This window comes from Micromesistius poutassou (genome assembly GCF_964030765.1).
Source record: "Micromesistius poutassou genome assembly, chromosome: 10".
NCBI classification, from domain to species: Eukaryota; Metazoa; Chordata; class Actinopteri; order Gadiformes; family Gadidae; genus Micromesistius; species Micromesistius poutassou.
Genome location: NC_140280.1, coordinates 15,858,257 through 15,875,423, shown reverse-complemented (window position 1 = coordinate 15,875,423; position 17,167 = coordinate 15,858,257). Strand labels below are relative to the sequence as shown.

Genomic DNA, 17,167 nt, shown 5'->3' with positions numbered 1-17,167 from the left:
GGAGTCTTCAAAATATAACTTTTAAGACATGTTTGTGTGCAAAACACTGGATGTTTGCAATGTACAACAATGCAGAATGTGCGCATTCCCCCGAGTATTCACTCTTCTTCGTCTTTTTCTAGCTTTTCAAGACATTGCAGTTGCCGCTGTCAAATGAAAAACAATAATGATAATATAATAATATTACAATAATATTATAATATTATAAAATTCATACATATATATCAAATATCAGATTATTATCTCAAAATAAGCTTCAAATTCCTACGCCTTTATATTGGCAAGGAAAAAACAATTGTCAATCGTCCCTTCAATTGTCAATATACGATACTATCGCCAATTTGCACCAGACAATTGGCAAAACACAAGTTTTTCCATGATCTCTCTCTCTCTCTCTCTCTCTCTCTCTCTCTCTTTTATGAAAGTGTGGATAGGCTACCTTAATTGGTTTTTATTTTTGTAGAAAATAACCTGTCAAAGAAAGATATTGCGAATGCATAGTGATACAATAATCAGATGGTCAATAATACAGTGATAGGCTAAAACACACGCAGGGCCAGTCGAAATAGTTTGATGCCCCGAGTTGCTGCGAAAACGTTACGCACTCAAAACTGCTTTTCGAGATGTGTGATGTCACCTTCGTATCTCAAAATGGCATTCCGTTTACTCGGGATGTCTAATCGTTGAATTTAATAAACGACTACCACTTTATATTCGACCTTGACGCACCATTATTGTTATTATTATAATCAATATTATTATTGTTATCAATATTATAGACCATAACAGACGCGAGTTCAGCGCGATTCTAATCAATTCCTCCAAAAAAGAAAAAGAAAAGGCGTATTACTCCAGACCTGTCCTGGAGTATGACATGTCCTCTGGTGACGGAATTAGATGACGGACACTCAAGTTGATAATAAGCTGCTGGCGATTGGTGACTTGGCGTCAACAATAAGCTGCAGAATAAAGGGCGTCCGGAGAGTATGTGGTTGTTGGTTACAGTCAGGCGATGCTAGTGCGCCAGATAGTTAGGAGCCGCGTCGCGCATACCGCTGCACCTGGCACCAAGACAGACAATACACAAGGATAACGGGATACAAATTAAAACGGATGATTTTCCCCGGACTCTTTCGCGTTTGAAAAAAATAACAACTTTTGCTATCGACAACGTGTGGAGGGTGGGGGGACTTTACGCCGAAGATGAGTGCTCGTGGATACTTTGCCGTTTGGTGGAAGTCTATGAGCCTGCTCTCTCTGAGGATTCTGCTTCTTGTACCCACAGGACTGCCCGTCCACAGCCAGGGGGATTCTCAATCTGATAACAAAGTCATGGACAATATTACCGTGCGGCAAGGGGAAACCGTCTTCCTCAGGTGAGTGTCTTGGTTTTTCTCTGTTTAATTTACACTGTTACGCGATTGTATTTCACTTTGAATTGATGATTCTGTGCGGAACGTGTGAAGTGGCGCGTGGAATTGTTCGTATAGTTCAAGTGTTTACCGACGCCATTTGACAGCGTCGCACGGGCGTCTTATCCCGCATGTGTTTAAAAGGGGGGATTTCAGAGGATTAAAAAAAAGGGCTCCGTTCATAGGCAGCCGCTGATCTGCAACACAGCTGTTGGCTGGGAAACTGTTTTTAATTGTTGTGTGATGGCGCAGCACTAACGCGTACAAGTGTTGCTGCGGGCTTAACCCAATGCGCGGGTTACGGATTCACACTCGTTTTCCAACTCGAGCCGCAACTCTGGCAGGTGTATGGAACTGCACTGACAGCTGCTGCTGCAGCGATAGGCTTACTGGACAGGGGGGGTCGGTCGGTGGGTGTATGGAAGGGATGTCCCGTCGCCCTGTCCCGGGTGACACGTCAATAGTTAGGGATTTTAAAGCCGCTGTATGTATCAAGTCAACTAGACTCGGAGCTTAAAATAACCTGGACATAGCTGTTGCGAATGCTGATCAATACCGAGTTCAATATTGTTATCGATAAAATCACGTCCTTTAGCAGATATAATCTACATATAAAAAATGCTGGCCCGCCCGTAGGCTACCCCTCTTTGTTTACAAGAATCGTTCTACCGACACTCGCCGAACCCCTTCCTCTCACGCTACCCAGCCAGCCAGGTAGAGCGGAAAGAAGAATGTTATTGAGTTTTTTCAATTCTGATAGTCTCCTGATTACCAACAGGGAGGGGCTCAATCTTACAATTGTACCTTTAATATCCAGGTGCTGCGGAGCATCTTCTCAAGCTTTCCCATCCTTCACTGGCCCTTAAGGTGCAGTTTAGTATCTGTATTTTATAAAATGAATGGAAGATTTTTAATCAAGTAGGCCTACATTTTAGTGTCGTCAATGTCTAATCCCCCCCCCCCCTACAGCAGTGCATTTGTAGATCAAAAAGTCATTCAATTACATGTTCTGTTCTAGGTTTACAACCTTAAATGAGAGGCTGTGACACCTAGGCAGGTTCAACTGCACATTCTTCAGGTTGTGTTATGGGTGCTTCTTGTTCCTAATTACATGTTTACATGCAGTCCATCCAAATGGGTTTCTTTCAACCATGACCCAATGAGCATAGCGTGACCAGAGTTTGGGTTCAACAGGCTCCAGAATTTTGTGTGTGTGTGTGTGTGTGTGTGTGTGTGTGTGTGTGTGCGCGTGTGTGTGTGTGTGTGTGTGTGTGTGTGTGTGTGTGTGTGTGTGTGTGTGTGTGTGTGTGTGTGTGTGTGTGTGTGTGTGTGTGTGTGTGTGTATAACCTCTTTACTTACTTGCACTTTACAGGTGAGGGAGTTAGAAACGTGTGTGTGTGTGTGTGTGTGTGTGTGTGTGTGTGTGTGTGTGTGTGTGTGTGTCAGTGGGACAAGCCGGTGCCATGTTCTTTATCTCTGTGGCAGTGTTTTCTCCCCCAGCCATGGTTCCTATGTGCCTGTGATAGCTGTTTCTTAAAAGCCAAAGCTGTTATGCAGTTCCCAAGTCAGACAGAATAAATTTCAGTCTGGTGGACTTTTTCTGATCTTTAAAAGTCTGTTTTGCGGTTATATTGTCAATTTCATTTAGCTTTTGTGTTGATATTACCTTCTTAAGTGTACTTCTAGATGTGTCTGATTATCAACGTGCATCTGGTGGGATCTTTGCCATAAATGGGTGGAAGGATCTTAATACACATTCCCTTCTATGTACCCAAAGGATATTCTTAACCTACTTTAGAAGCAAAGAAGGAACATTTTTTAAATGGCCATAAGATACATCTGCATGCAGATATTATGATATATTTCTTTACTGATGCCCATTCTTTTGTAAATAATTACATAATTGTTATTTGTATTGGCTGTTATTGCAACACTAGGAATGCTTTGTGGCAGACAGCTAACAAGGATATGATAAATATATTTAGCTAGAAGAAGGGTTTGTAATCTGTAGTTACAAATGCCTGTCCATCCACATGTATACATAAGCATGTGTTTTGTATCACCTTGGAAACAATATTGCATACCTAGTGGATTTGATTAGATTTGTCTTGCCTGTAACGCAGGAGTTGGCCATGCAATGGAGAGGCATGAACACTCTCATTGTAGTTATCTGTACTTACAAGCCCCCTTCTGTTCCCCCCCTCCCCTTTTCTGACAACTGCTGCAACAGAAATTGGTGGCACATTTTAATTTGAAGCAAGCAAGTCTTGACAATCTTTCTTTGTTTGATGTGTGATCTTAAAAACAAAAATCTGTCATGTCATTACTGTGCAGAATTGTCCATTGCTTACCATTTTGAACTCAATGTGAAATCGCACTTGCCACTCGATTGAGCAACTTGAGTCACAACATTTTAGTTTTCTTCCTGCTCGTCGTTGATGAGTTTGACATGTGTCTTTATGGAAAAAGGGACGGCCTTAATGCCTCCAATGTCAGACGAGAGATTATTATATAACATGGGCAGCATGAACAGACAACTATTACTACTCTTCTTTTCTTCATGTTATTCAAGAACCCCAGAATATCGTCCTTACAAAACACTTATCAAGATATTTTAAAGGATACAGAAGAGATGACAAAAAATAAAAAAAATAAAGATTTCGAACATTAAAAGAATGGATTGTGAAATCCACTTCTTTGTTTCTATTTTTTGTAAAGCGGCCAAGAAATTATATATCTTGAAGAAAATTGATTTAGTGATTTTGACCATTATAGCTAGCTGTAATTTAGTGTGATGGCTGTTAAATTTGACATCTTTCTTTTCCTGGATATCTCTTGTAAATCTCAAGCAGCCTCTAAACAAGAGGATTTACAGCTTGTCCTTGCACGTCATAAGCCCATGCAGTGAAGGACACATGTCCTGCATATATGTGCACTTCCACATGCAAAACGCAGGCCTGTCAATGCATTATCTATAATGGGAGGAAGAGTAACCACAGCCTCCCTCTGTGAATCCCCTAATCAACCCTCCATAAAAGCAGCAAGGCGTGTGTTTACTCAAAGTTGTAGTCCGCGGGACACGACGTACCTCCACTCTACTCGCCAACATAAATCCAACGTAGGGCTCCAAGTACGGAGCGTAATAAAAGGCCAATCATTTTTCCAAGGCCTCTGTTCACTGGTTGTTAATCCAGGACGATGATTAATGGACATGGTGTGGGGTCAGCATCGGGTTCAAGGTGGACTTGAACCTCCTTATCCTCTTAGCCGCCCGTTGGGACCGGGCCGGAGCTGCCGTCTCTTTAACATCTGTGCCACGCTCTCCCACCTGAGCGTTCTCACTTCAGTTCACATGGATTATTAAACGCATGTATTGGCTGTGCTTTATCACTCGGAAATCTCAAATAGGATTGCTGATGCTGGAGTGCTATGTAGTTGCACCTGTTTTGGGGAGTCTTTAGAAAACCAATGTGCTAATGCATGTAATATGTAAGGAATAATGTATAGAACGCCGGTCATTATCAGGAAATAAGTAGTAAAAAATAAATAATTATTAGGCTTATTTTAGATAATGACTGGCAAAGTTCTACATTATTATTATCCCACTTATTACACAGATACTTGCCAAAATGAAAAAATAACGTCACACGGTGTGTCTTTTTACAATTTATTTGTTACCAGCATTCGTCGTGTTGATCAGCAGAGAAATAGACGTTGACGTCGCTTAGCAACCGTTATATGCTTAGCAACGGTCATTATTGAAAAATAATTCACCCTCGGAAGTCTGGAAGGCCCATGCAAGTAAACTGAGCACAGCATTGTGCTCTCAGCATTGAGAAAAGCTGTGTAATAATGTCGGATAAGGTATTTTAGCCTGAAGGTTCTCGTTAGAAGGAGTATTCCACTGGAGGTTGCTTATGATTCAATTTAACTCCATGACATCATCCGACCCCTGATTACAACAATATTTTTGTTTTGTTTTCATCATGGGTGGATAAGAAACATATATTAGGCCATTTTAGGCTGCCATCTGCCTCCTCCCTGCAAAATACTCTGTCCACTGCACTATACTTTATATTTTATTTAGATGTTTTAAATATTGAATCGACTTCTGGTTCTATTTTTTTTTAATATTCATGCACAGTCACTATTTGTATGTTGTGTATCCTTAACTTCACGCCACCAATGTCAGAAAGATTGAACAAAATCCTTGTCTGTACAAACTTGCACACTAATACCAATCTTTCTGATTCTGGTTCAAGCTCAGAAAGTTAATTCCAGGCCCTGTGCTCAGACAACGCGGTAGCTAATATTCCTGAAGTTGAATTAACTTGGAACATATGCTGTGGGAAGTAGCTTGGCCTACATTCAGGGGCTCACCATATTGTTGACTAGAATAATCTTGTATCCTCGGTGGATTATGAAGTGGGAACTCGCAGAACTGTGGAACAAGGGTGCTCTGCAGTTCGATGAATTCTGCGAGACAGACATATTGTCCTCCTCACACATCCCTTCCTTTGCCTTTACCTTCCTGATGAAGGCTGTTCAGGGAATTTCAACTTATATCCAAGTAGGGCTTATAGGGATATGTACACAGAAATATATTCTAGCTATGGGGGATGTTATACTAAGCTGTAGGCAGGGTGGGTGACAAAGTAATCTCCTATTTTCGACCAACAGTGATTATGCTGTAGCTGGACGCTACTATGTTCTCTCGGTATAGCCCTTTTCCAGACGAGTCTGTCATGTATGATTGGTCTTCTAGTCTTATTTGAAGTAGCTCAAAGGAGTGTAGCTATATTGGTAGCATGGAGGTGTGACCATTTGTTGTGACCAAGGCTCCTGTCTTGCCTTGTTGTTGTGTTTTTAATGAGAGAGAGGGGTAGGGAGAGAGAGAGAGGGAGCGATAAAGAGATTTAACTGGTACTTGAAGTATTTGAACACACACTACGCTTTTTGTGTGAGTTTCAGTTCTGTGGAGATCAGTTCTGTGGATCATGATAAACACAATGTCATCAAGGTAATTCAATCCATCTTCATATTGTCAAACGGGGGGGGGTAAAAATGGCTGTTTAGCTCCAAGTTCACTCCTGTTAATACTTTGATTCATACTCAGTGTGGGATACCGGACCGTGAAAGCAAATCTGCAGTATATAATAGACCAATTACACCGAGCACTGGAACTCCCTCAGCCTTACGTGATCTGTGAGAGAAATAACAGATTGGATGTGTGTGTTGTGTTGCGCTCCAATCAATGTTACACTTCTGGAATGCCGGCTGGCCATTTGAAGGGGGGAAAACAAGAGACCCTTTTCAATTTTGAACTGTAATTGTGCCTAACAAACGTTACAGATTTTTCAAACTGACTTGACAAGTAAGAGAACTTGAGCGAAAAGTTGAAAGTGAAAAAAAGAGAAGTTCCCTGGCTGAAGAACAAGCCTAAGCTGTATTTCATCCATGCATTCCAGTGATTCTTGTCTGCGGACTGTGCATCTCGTTAGCCCGCTGGACCTACAATTGGCACATTCAATAGTATTAATCACTGTTCTACGCAATCTTTGGAAACAATCGTTAAGGGGGTGAGTGGAGGGCATGTGGGAAGGGGTGGGGGGCAGCAGTCTTTGGCATGTCTTTTCTTAAAGAACAATACCTGTGTTGTTTTAACTTTGTCTCTGTCATTGAACGTCCCTCTTGATTTAAAACAAAAAACAAAAAGTTAAGTATACAGTTTAAGAATTTCGTAAGCCTTTGTTTAGTGGGATGGCGATCAATCCCACTCATGTTGGGATTTTGTGGAAAGATAAATATTGTGACCAGTTTTGATACAAAACTACTATTAAGTATGTGGTTGGCAGGTGCTATGCTTGATTTGGTTCCCCTTGAGTTAGCCCTTTTGATCAATATGAGAAAAATATGAAATCATTCGGAATTAGTTATGACATATTTAATACAGGAGTACTGCTTGATTTCACAAGACATAGCTGCATTTAAACAAAGCTTAATACAACTCGGATATCCTGGCTAATGGCCATTATCAACATTGAAGCAAAGCTATGACTGTGGCCACTTTTGATGGCAGGAATGCATCTGTAGAGTTGCCAAACTTGCTGTATTGCTCTTTGTGTTTGTAGTCCCTTGAAATAATCAGAAAGGAGAAAAAGTAGACTTCAAAAGTGCTCAGTCTGCCACTGTTATCAGTAGTGCAGTAAATATTGATGATCAACAACGAGTTTTGTTGCCAGGCAGTCTTGTATGGGAATAGTTTACAACTTTGAAAAATAGTCCCAAAGTAAAAGACAAAAGAGGATGTATATAATTAATGAAATACTTCATGGTTGCAAGGGACGCTTAATGTATTATTACACTGAGCTCCTGACATCTCATATTCAACTGAGGAAGTTAAACTTCTCTTTATTTCTCCTGGGCATCGTGCCTCCATAAACCAAATCAGAAATACCAGTGTTCGGTATCTCCAGGCAGATACAGTGGAAATAAAGTGGTATTACACACTGATTGTCTTCTCCGGAAGAGAGCTACACCTCTATTAGAACAAAGGAAGATGGTGATGAAGGGACCAAAGATCCCATGCAGATTATGGACTTTTACATCATTCAGCACACCGGAGGGGACGTGAGGCAAGGGTCTTTCTTCGAGAGCATCATCATCATCATTGTGAAGCCTCTTGTCGGCGAAGTGGCACATAAGTGTCACACAGTGCCAGCTTGGCTAAAGAACGGCCACTTCTCATATCTCCTTGTTAGAGTCGTCTCTCTATTCTTATGGGTCTTTCCCACATGAACTCCGGATATACTCCGGAGAATTGGGTCCGGTCAACACACGACCGGAGATAAACCGTGTCAGACGTGTTCACGCATACTGGAGATACTCTGTGTAAGTAAGGCGAGGGGTGGTCCCTGGGTAGAGCGTGTAGTAGGGAGAATGTGATACAAAATGTATGCAGTGTTTTGTTTACAACACATCAAAGATCGCGGGGGAGGCTTTCAACTCTGTAACTCTTTGCGATGAAATCAATACTGCATTTCTTTAGACGTATCCGCATGATATAAACGCCATCAACGCGTCAGGAACTCGCTCGTTGTGAATTGAGAATGTCTGTCTTACAGTGCATGTGTGGACGTTTTCGTCATGAGGTTTTGGAACGTTGCAGATGAAAAAAATCGCAGATCGCAAGCATGTCAAATTACAAGACTTTGTTTCGTTCACAATTCGGGGCAAAATCTGGCTAAAATCGTGTAGTCTGAACCAGCCATAAGTGTTTTAAGCTGTGTTTCTCTATGGAATCCATTCTTCTTTTTCAGTTGCCTACCCTTTACTCCCATCTATTTATCTTTTTAACTGTTCTGTAACCTGAATACAAAGACACATTGTATTGTCACACAGTAGCTCTCGAAAAGTGAACCTACTTTTAGTAGTACATTTGAGGCATCTGTGTATGAACTTAGTGTAGACAAAGATGATTCCTATTCTCCCGGCTCCCTCTCCCTCCAACAAATGGTAGCCTGTTTCTTGGTTTCATGCACTGAATAAACCAGATATAAATGTCATACATTGTATAGTGCCATTGTTCAGCAGGGACCCTATTCATACACATTGTTGACATGAAATGAATAACTTACAGACTAGAACGAAACATATGTATTTGAAAGTGTATGTTGGCCAGGATTGGGTACCATTCCCATTTAAACCGATACCGGTACGGTATCAGTGCCTGAAATTCAGTACAGGTACTGAGTACCTTATTTCTCCTTACGTCACCTTACGTCATAACAAAAATGACAGTGAGACGAGTACAAGTGATATATCATAGCAGAGTGACTCAGGCTGGGTAGCGAGTGTTGTGCGCCAGGTGAAGGGTGTAACCGTGTGGGCTAATACTGTCACGCAAGGGCACATTGAGAGTGGAACTGGCTGATCTGTCAATAAAAGCAAGAGTGTAAACAACACATCTGACATGCTGATAACTGTCGATAATAACAACTACAACAATAATAATATATTTGTAATTCAAAAATATAAATGTTGCGTCTAGCAAAGTGGAACCGTTTGCTGAGATGTGTGTCAAGGTCAGACGCTGTCCCATGCTGGAATATTTCTCGTAAATGTATGCAATTCAGGTACTATTCGTTTCATATTAAGGTCTTGAAAATAGCCCATAATATTAAAAAATAAAGCCAAATTAGTCGTAAGAATTTTTTTTAAAGTAGACTGAATTATATAGAACCAGATATTACAAATTATGGACAATAAGGTTGTTGTGTGTGAAGTTCAAGATAGCTTACCGGGTTTCTACCCAGTATTGGGGCTGCAGAATTGAGGTGTTTACACAGCACATGATCAACATGTGTTCTCATTGTCTTTTGTGCAAATTAAATTTGCACATTTTCAAGACATGTCGTGCCTGTCTTGACATCTTCAGATGGCTTGCATACCTGGCACCTCTTCTTCTTCCTCCCAGCAGCTACATCGCTACTACCTTTATAAATGATATGAGTTGTATCATTTACTTTCTCGCACACCGGTGAGGGAGTTAGAAACGTGTGTGTGTGTGTGTGTGTGTGTGTGTGTGTGTGTGTATGTGTGTGTGTGTGTGTGTGTGTGCACAAAGATTGCATTGTAAACCTTCATTATATTGTCAATTTCATTTAGTTTTTGTGTGGATAATACCTTCTTAAGTGTACATCTGGATCTGTCTGATTATCAACGTGCATCTGGTGGGTTCTTCGCCATAAATGGGTGGAAGGATCTTAACACACATTCCCTTCTATGTACCCAAAGGATATTCTTAACCTACTTTAGAAGCAAAGAAGGAAAAAAATGGAAATGGCCTAAAGATACATCTGCATGCAGATATTATTATGTAGTTCTTTACTGATGCCCATTATTTTGTAAATAATTACATAAATTACACCTCGATTTTCAAACTTTAAAATGGGTCAATTAGATCCGCAACACTTATGCCGCTTTTCCACCGACAGTACCAGCTCTACTCGCCACGACTTAGCACGGCACGACTCGGTTTGGTTCCAGGCACGTCGCGTTTCCATCTAAAAAAGTACCTCTTCAATGTGGGCGGGTCGTAGAAAAGATCCTCTCCAACATGGGCGGGTCGTCATTAGGTTTTAATCCTGGGAGACGGGATTCCCGGGAAATCTGAATCTGATCAAGACTATTTCCTGATTCCCGGGAAAGGTTATGATGGGAAATAAAATAAAAGCGCAATGACTGCGCGTCTATTGTTGTCATATGGTAACGTTGATCGAGGCGAAACTCGAGCCCTGGGAAAGAACGACACAAAAATGAAACAGCGAAACGCTGATCTGTGTCCCCCTCGGGAGCGGGTCCGTGGACTCCAGCCACGCCGGACACACACAACCACGCCGGACACACACAACCACGCGCAGCCTAACTCAAGCCCTGGGAAAGTAGCGACACACACAGCGAAACGCCCATCCGTGTCCCCCTCGGGAGCGGGTCAGTGGACTCCAGCCTCGCCGGACACAACTTAACTTTGAGTGATTATTCCCGTTTGCAGCCGCTGGCCAATCAGTGGCCAGCAGCCTGTTTACGTCACACAAAAGTACCTACTCCGCTCGCTAGGAACCTCAACGGAGGTGGTACTAAAAAAATTACCCGGTACCAGGTACCAGGTCATTTTTTTGCCAATGGAAACGCAAAAAAAGGGAAGTCGAGGCAAGTCGAGGCGAGTCGAGCTGGTACTGTCGGTCTAAAAGCGCCATTAGGTACTGATTCAAGTACAAACAATAGGTACTCTGTAGTACCGACATAATTTAACTGGTACCATTAAAAGTGCAGAATTCGGTACCCAACTCAAATGTTAGCTGTATGTTGATGCAGTCTTTATAACATTACCATGAATAATCAAATATTATGTTCCAATAGTCTCCTGCTTAGGATAATAAGGCACAAAGTATATTTTGATAACATCTTGATGGAGGGCCAGGGAGATCCCCTTTTGCCCATAATTATAACTGATACATCCATAATTGATATTGTCAGCAGGACAGATCCAGAGGTAGCCAGATGTCTCTGTCAATGCTTTTGCCCATGTAATAGTATTCATCTCATATGCATGCTGGGCTGATTGCAAGGTGTGTTGTATTGGGCCTAGTCCGCAGTCTGACAGCCTGTCAGCGTCAATGGAGAAAAAGCATTCCTCTCTTCGCTGTACCTGTCAGAGAGTGTGTGTGTGTGTGTGTGTGTGTGTGTGTGTGTGTGTGTGTACTGTTTGAATGACTTGCAACTACCAAAAAATGCATCAAAAGATTTCTTAATGTCGATGTCTCTGATATTACTGTCATTGACGTCTATCGTCTAGCTAACACCTGAGATCTCTTTGTCTGTTGGTTTTGCTTTGTGCTATGCTTATCCTTTCCACTATAAGCCTTCTATGGTGTGTTTCACAACATTTGTATTCACAAGATACATTTAAATGAATGTATTTATACCAATTCCATGTTATTGGTTGGAAGTACAATTGCAATTAATGAGTTTGGTACTAATAAATACAAAAACTAGCCACCAATTAAACACATGGACATTTGGACATTAACCAAATTAGGACACAGGGTTTTGTCAATTTCATGATATCATCACTCTATCATAATAAACAGTTGAATAATTTACTGGACTCGTTTTCTAATGCAATTAAAAAAACTGTGTAGATGCAAACTTACAACAAATAGGCACTCTGTGTATGGAGGCAATTAACTAACAAGATGCGCCTAGCTCGAAATCCTACAAGGCTATACTATAACTACTATGACCGGAAATCTCAAACATTAGAAAGTGTTCACGTAAGCATTCATTTATATGCATTGGACTTGGATGGGTATAATGAAGGAAAACACTCTAAATACATTTGACAGTCACCTTGTTGCCTATGAGATTTCCATTCATTGTTAAGGAGACAGCTGGTTTCTCTAATTAGACACACACATAAATTGCCAGTGGATCACAGGTTTGGGGGCTGCCACTGGGTCAGGCAGCTGTACAAGGGTAACCCTTGACATTCATGGTGAAGGATACTAACAAGAACATCTGAAGCCTTGCATCGCTGTAGGCAACACTGCTGGAAACAGTACACCAAATAATCATTCCAGGAGTGATCTTTTTGAGGACTTTTTATTCTCAAGGTCTTTTAAATGACCTATTAATCCTTTTATTTATTTACCAATTATAGACTTGACGTTTGACCACATGGGCGTATAGGCCTACTGCATGATTATGTATTAAACCGCAGTTGAAATGTAATTAATTTTGGTGCAACTGGCATCTAGTTATTATCTGGCCTTTCTACTGTGAATAGGTCCACTGTCTAAAAATGTATTTACCTTCAAGCAAAAGTAAATGTACTTTCGAAGAAAGCCTATTAGCATTTTTCTTTTATTTGACAATGCCTTCGGTTTGGAAATGTTTTAGATCTAGTTTTCAAGTGTGTGTTCACAAGTACCATGGAAAGAGGGCAGTAAGATATCAAGGATTTATGGAAAGAAGAAAAATAAATTGATTTCAGGTTTGTAGGATTTAGTGGTATCTAGCGCTAAGGTTGCAAGTAGTGCAACATTTGAATCCCCCTCTGCCCCGCCCCAATTAAAACGATCTGGAGAAGATATGGTGGCCTTAACTGGCCCATAAGGTACTTCCATCTATGACAGCATTGTTTAGCCAAGTGTTATGAATTGTGTTTGGATATTTATTCTGTAAAACTATAGAGCTTAGCTTGCAAGTAGTAGTGATTAAATACACGTCCTTTAGAACCGTCTGTTCTGGGCTACTATAGAAACACAGCGGTGCAACATGGCAGGCTTAATAGAAGAGGACCCATACCTTATATAGATATTATGGGCTCCTTCTTAGGTAAAAAAACACAAAGACTCTTATAAGATGCCACTAAATTCTACACACCACACTGTTAAGGAAATCCCAGATCGAAGACCGTTCCTGACGGGAACATGACATTTCACATGCCAGACATGCAATATTATAATAAATACTACATTTCTGGTTTCAATGTGACCTTAAGTGTCAGGTGGTGCCCATGGAACGTCAGGTTTATGCATTGAGCTCCCATAGGGCTCAGATAATAAAATATGTCATGCAAAATTAATATAAGAGAAATTGTTTAGCAAACCTTTTACCAGGTTAGCCTTGGCTGCAGATTATTTTTTTTTTCTTTTAACGTGTAAAGAGGTTTTCGTTCAAATCAGGGTGCGGTTTCCAAGTCCCAAATAGACCATAGAGCCAAGATGCAATGTAAATGGTCCTCATTTATATAGCGCTTTTATCCGAAGCGCTTTACAGTGTTGACTGACATTCACCCATTCATGCACACATTCACACACCGATGGTGGAGTCAACCATGCAGGGCAACAGCCAGCTGATCAGGAGCAATTAGGGTGAGGCGTCTTGCTCAGGGACACCACAACATTCAGCTAGGAGGAGCCGGGGATCGAACCAGCAACCTTGCGGTTACCAGCCAACCCGCTCTACCTCCTGAGCTAATGCCACCCCCAATGTTCAATCCTATATTCAGAACAGCCAACTCCCTCCTGCTACATGGTTGGCTCTCTACTTGTCACACTCATACTCTGTGTTGCTCTGTCTCACATTATGTGTAACTCTCTTCCATTTAGTCTCTCTCTCAATATTATGACACTAATTCATCACAAACAATAGTATATCAAAACACGTAACTAGGTGTTTTCTAACAAACATGCAAAAATGTGTAACCCCCTGTTTCGGTTACCGTTAGGTTACCGTTAAACAGAAGAGGCCAATCACAACCTGCCTACACTCCCTCTAGGTTGAACAGTTAGCGGGGTGTGATATCTGGGTACGTTTGGCCACCAGATCTGTTGTTCTGTGGGGGAACCCTCCAGAGGCCTCCTGTTCAACTCCTCAAGTGCATCGAGAGACAGAGGTCTGGCAGGGAGGAGGATGGGAACAGGACAAAGGTGACACTATCTTAACTGTTTGATCAACTCCTCAAGAACAGTGGGGGACTAGGGACAAATGTTTGCAGGAAGGGGAATGGAAACAGGATGAAGACAGAACCTATTTACTGTCTGATAAACTAACAGTGGGGGACAGAGACAGGCGTCTGGCACAGAGGTGGATGAGGGTAGAGCGAAGGTGTCCTCAATAGCAGTGTGGGGTGGGGTGAGAGACGAATGTTTGGCAGGAAGGGAAACCATATCTGCTGTCTTGGAATGAATACATAGTGGATTTTGAGGAAAGTTGAATTCAACTTGCTGTGGCACAATACCAGAGATACAGGTAACTGCAATTATATGTCTGCTTTCTCATACAGTATGTAAGTTATACACAGTTAAGCATTGAAACCGAATCAGACTGTATCACAAGGTATTCATAGTCTGGCTGTACAAAACTTTCACTTGAACTTTGAACATTCTATAGCATCCAGACAATTCAGAGAGCTAATTGCAATGGAAGATAAGCCACATTATGAAAACGCCTTGGTCTGCTCTAACTTTTTCTTGAGGTTTTTTTTTTTCAAATGATTTGTATTGCAAACAACTTGAGTGAGAAAAGCATGGCAAGCCCCTACATCTGCATGTTCATGCCATTTCCAAGGAAATTATTATTAATTGAATGCAGTTAGTAGCCTACTGAGTTGAGAATGTTGGCTTACCTATACAGAGGCCATCTTAGTATTTGACAAAAAGCGAGCATCTAGCGAAGTACTCTTTAACATTCTTCTTGGCATTTCTTTTGTCTGCAGTGTACACATTTGCTTTTTTTTTTGCTCACATTGGCTTATATTGTTGGTCATATTTGCACATTACATCGGAAAACCTTTTTTCTTGCAGCTTTTTCTGTTTTGAACATTTCAGTCACAGAATTTTGCTGAAATGCTTTTCCATTCTCCATTTATCCTTTACCTTCCAACCATTCTCCTCCAGTCTGGTGCTGTCCTTCTGGAGGTATAAAGAGCTTTTTAGACCAGGGCTAGGAAAATAGCATGTCAGCCCGTCTCTTTGGTGGGCTCATCATACCCTATGTTAAGATGGCCTTTCAGGATCATTTTTACTCTGTGTTGCGTCCCGGTATTTACCATACCAACAAGCCTGCAACAACCCAAAAGCAACAGCTTATATTTCTTATGTGTGTTTTCCAGTTCAATAATTAATTGAACAAAATGTTGCCATTAATTAAGTCAACGGAAATAATACACAAAATCTAATACTCAACTTTTGATATAGCAGTGTGACCACCCTGGTCCAACAAAGCTAAGCTAACCATTCAATAGGTCTGATCGCACAGCTTCCCCTGATTGTCCAGTTGGGAATTCAAATCTCACTCCCCATTGTCAGGCACACTTGCATGATTCAAGTACAAACGCAGGGGGCTTTTGACAAGATAAAGCCCTCGTCCCCCTCGGCCTGACCGCTAAACTCCTCGCTTGCATCTCATTGAAAATGTCTAGGAAGCCCAAAAAATGTTTGGGGAGTCCTGTAACAAGCTTGTTAAAATTGCATGCACGTCGTTGGGTGAGTCTTTGGTGCTGGGAGAAGATGTCAGCTTAACAATTACTTTTGTGGCGTTAAGTTCCAGCGCTGTTTTTTATTTAATTTTGTGTTCATTTCAAACACAGGCTGACATTAAGGCTGTTTTTCACACCTGGGCTATTTTATTTTGTTCTGTCAACTGTTGGGAATAACTGTTGGGAAACTGGTAGGAATACAAAGGAATACAAGGTTTACAATGACTTTTTTAGTTGTGCGCACAACTGATTTGTTCGGTAAATATTACTATTTACTATGTGTTTATCAAGCAAACTTTTTGCCACATCTATTAGATCTGTTTCTTGTCCAGCCATGTGGCCTTCGTTCACAAAGGAGAAAGTTAACAAAGGCTATGTCAACACATTCCTGACCACACAAAAATGCCAACAAAAGTAGTTGTAGCTTCACTCTTGAATCACATCGAACTAGAGTTTTGAAAATCTCTTATTTATGAACCAGAACTTGACAGCCCTACTAATTATTCGATCCTGGTATTATACTGATTCAGCGTATACATTTATATTCCTCTAGATTGCAATTGTAGCCTACATCTGATTGATTTGAATGTCTCATGCCGGTAACCAATGTACCTATATAGCCCAGATGTTAAAAAAACGTCATGTCTTTAACAATGTGTCAAGCTTCTGCCAAAAGCCATCCAAGCAACCGCCACCACCCTTTTTAACTTTATTAAAAATAAATACTTATGTTCCTTAATGAAAACTAACTGAAATAATCAATTTCATTTTTCATCCTTTTTGAACACACACTGCACCCACTCAGATGCAAAGGACAGTACCTTTGTGTGGGCTATGGCAGTGCCCTTGGGAAGTGCTTCGACAAACCCTGAAACAACTTGAAATTAAAGTGACACAGTCACTCCCTTGGTAGTCTATGTGTTGAACTGGCCCTCTCGTCTCACTCTACATGTCAAAGAGCAAACACCATAGGTTCTTATAGAGGACAGTGATGCACAAGTATGCAGGCCGGAAAAGGCCCGCAAGGATGCATCTTTTCATTCCGGTCCACCACTCCTTCATGGTGGCTATCTCACTAGGGAGGGAGTGAAAGTCACAGAGTTATACTGCCCAAACTTCTGTTCTGAAGTTGATGGATTTCAGCAAGGTAATTTCTAACCATACCATTTTTAGTCTGGTTTCAGGCAATGTTAATGGGGTACACTGTTT

General features: G+C 41.2%; 1 protein-coding gene across 2 annotated transcripts in view; it reads left to right on the top strand.

Annotated features, from left to right (window-relative positions):
* ntm (neurotrimin) overlaps positions 1-17,167 on the top strand; it is a 271,917-nt gene that overhangs the window by 196,715 nt on the left and 58,035 nt on the right. Inside the window, exon 2 of one of the 2 annotated variants that reach the window (XM_084473818.1) lies at positions 1,286-1,376. In XM_084473818.1, coding sequence (XP_084329944.1) covers positions 1,286-1,376 — 91 coding nt within the window. Of the gene's footprint in view, positions 1-1,043; positions 1,377-17,167 lie in introns of those variants that run through there. The other variant, XM_084473817.1, reaches the window with a different exon arrangement.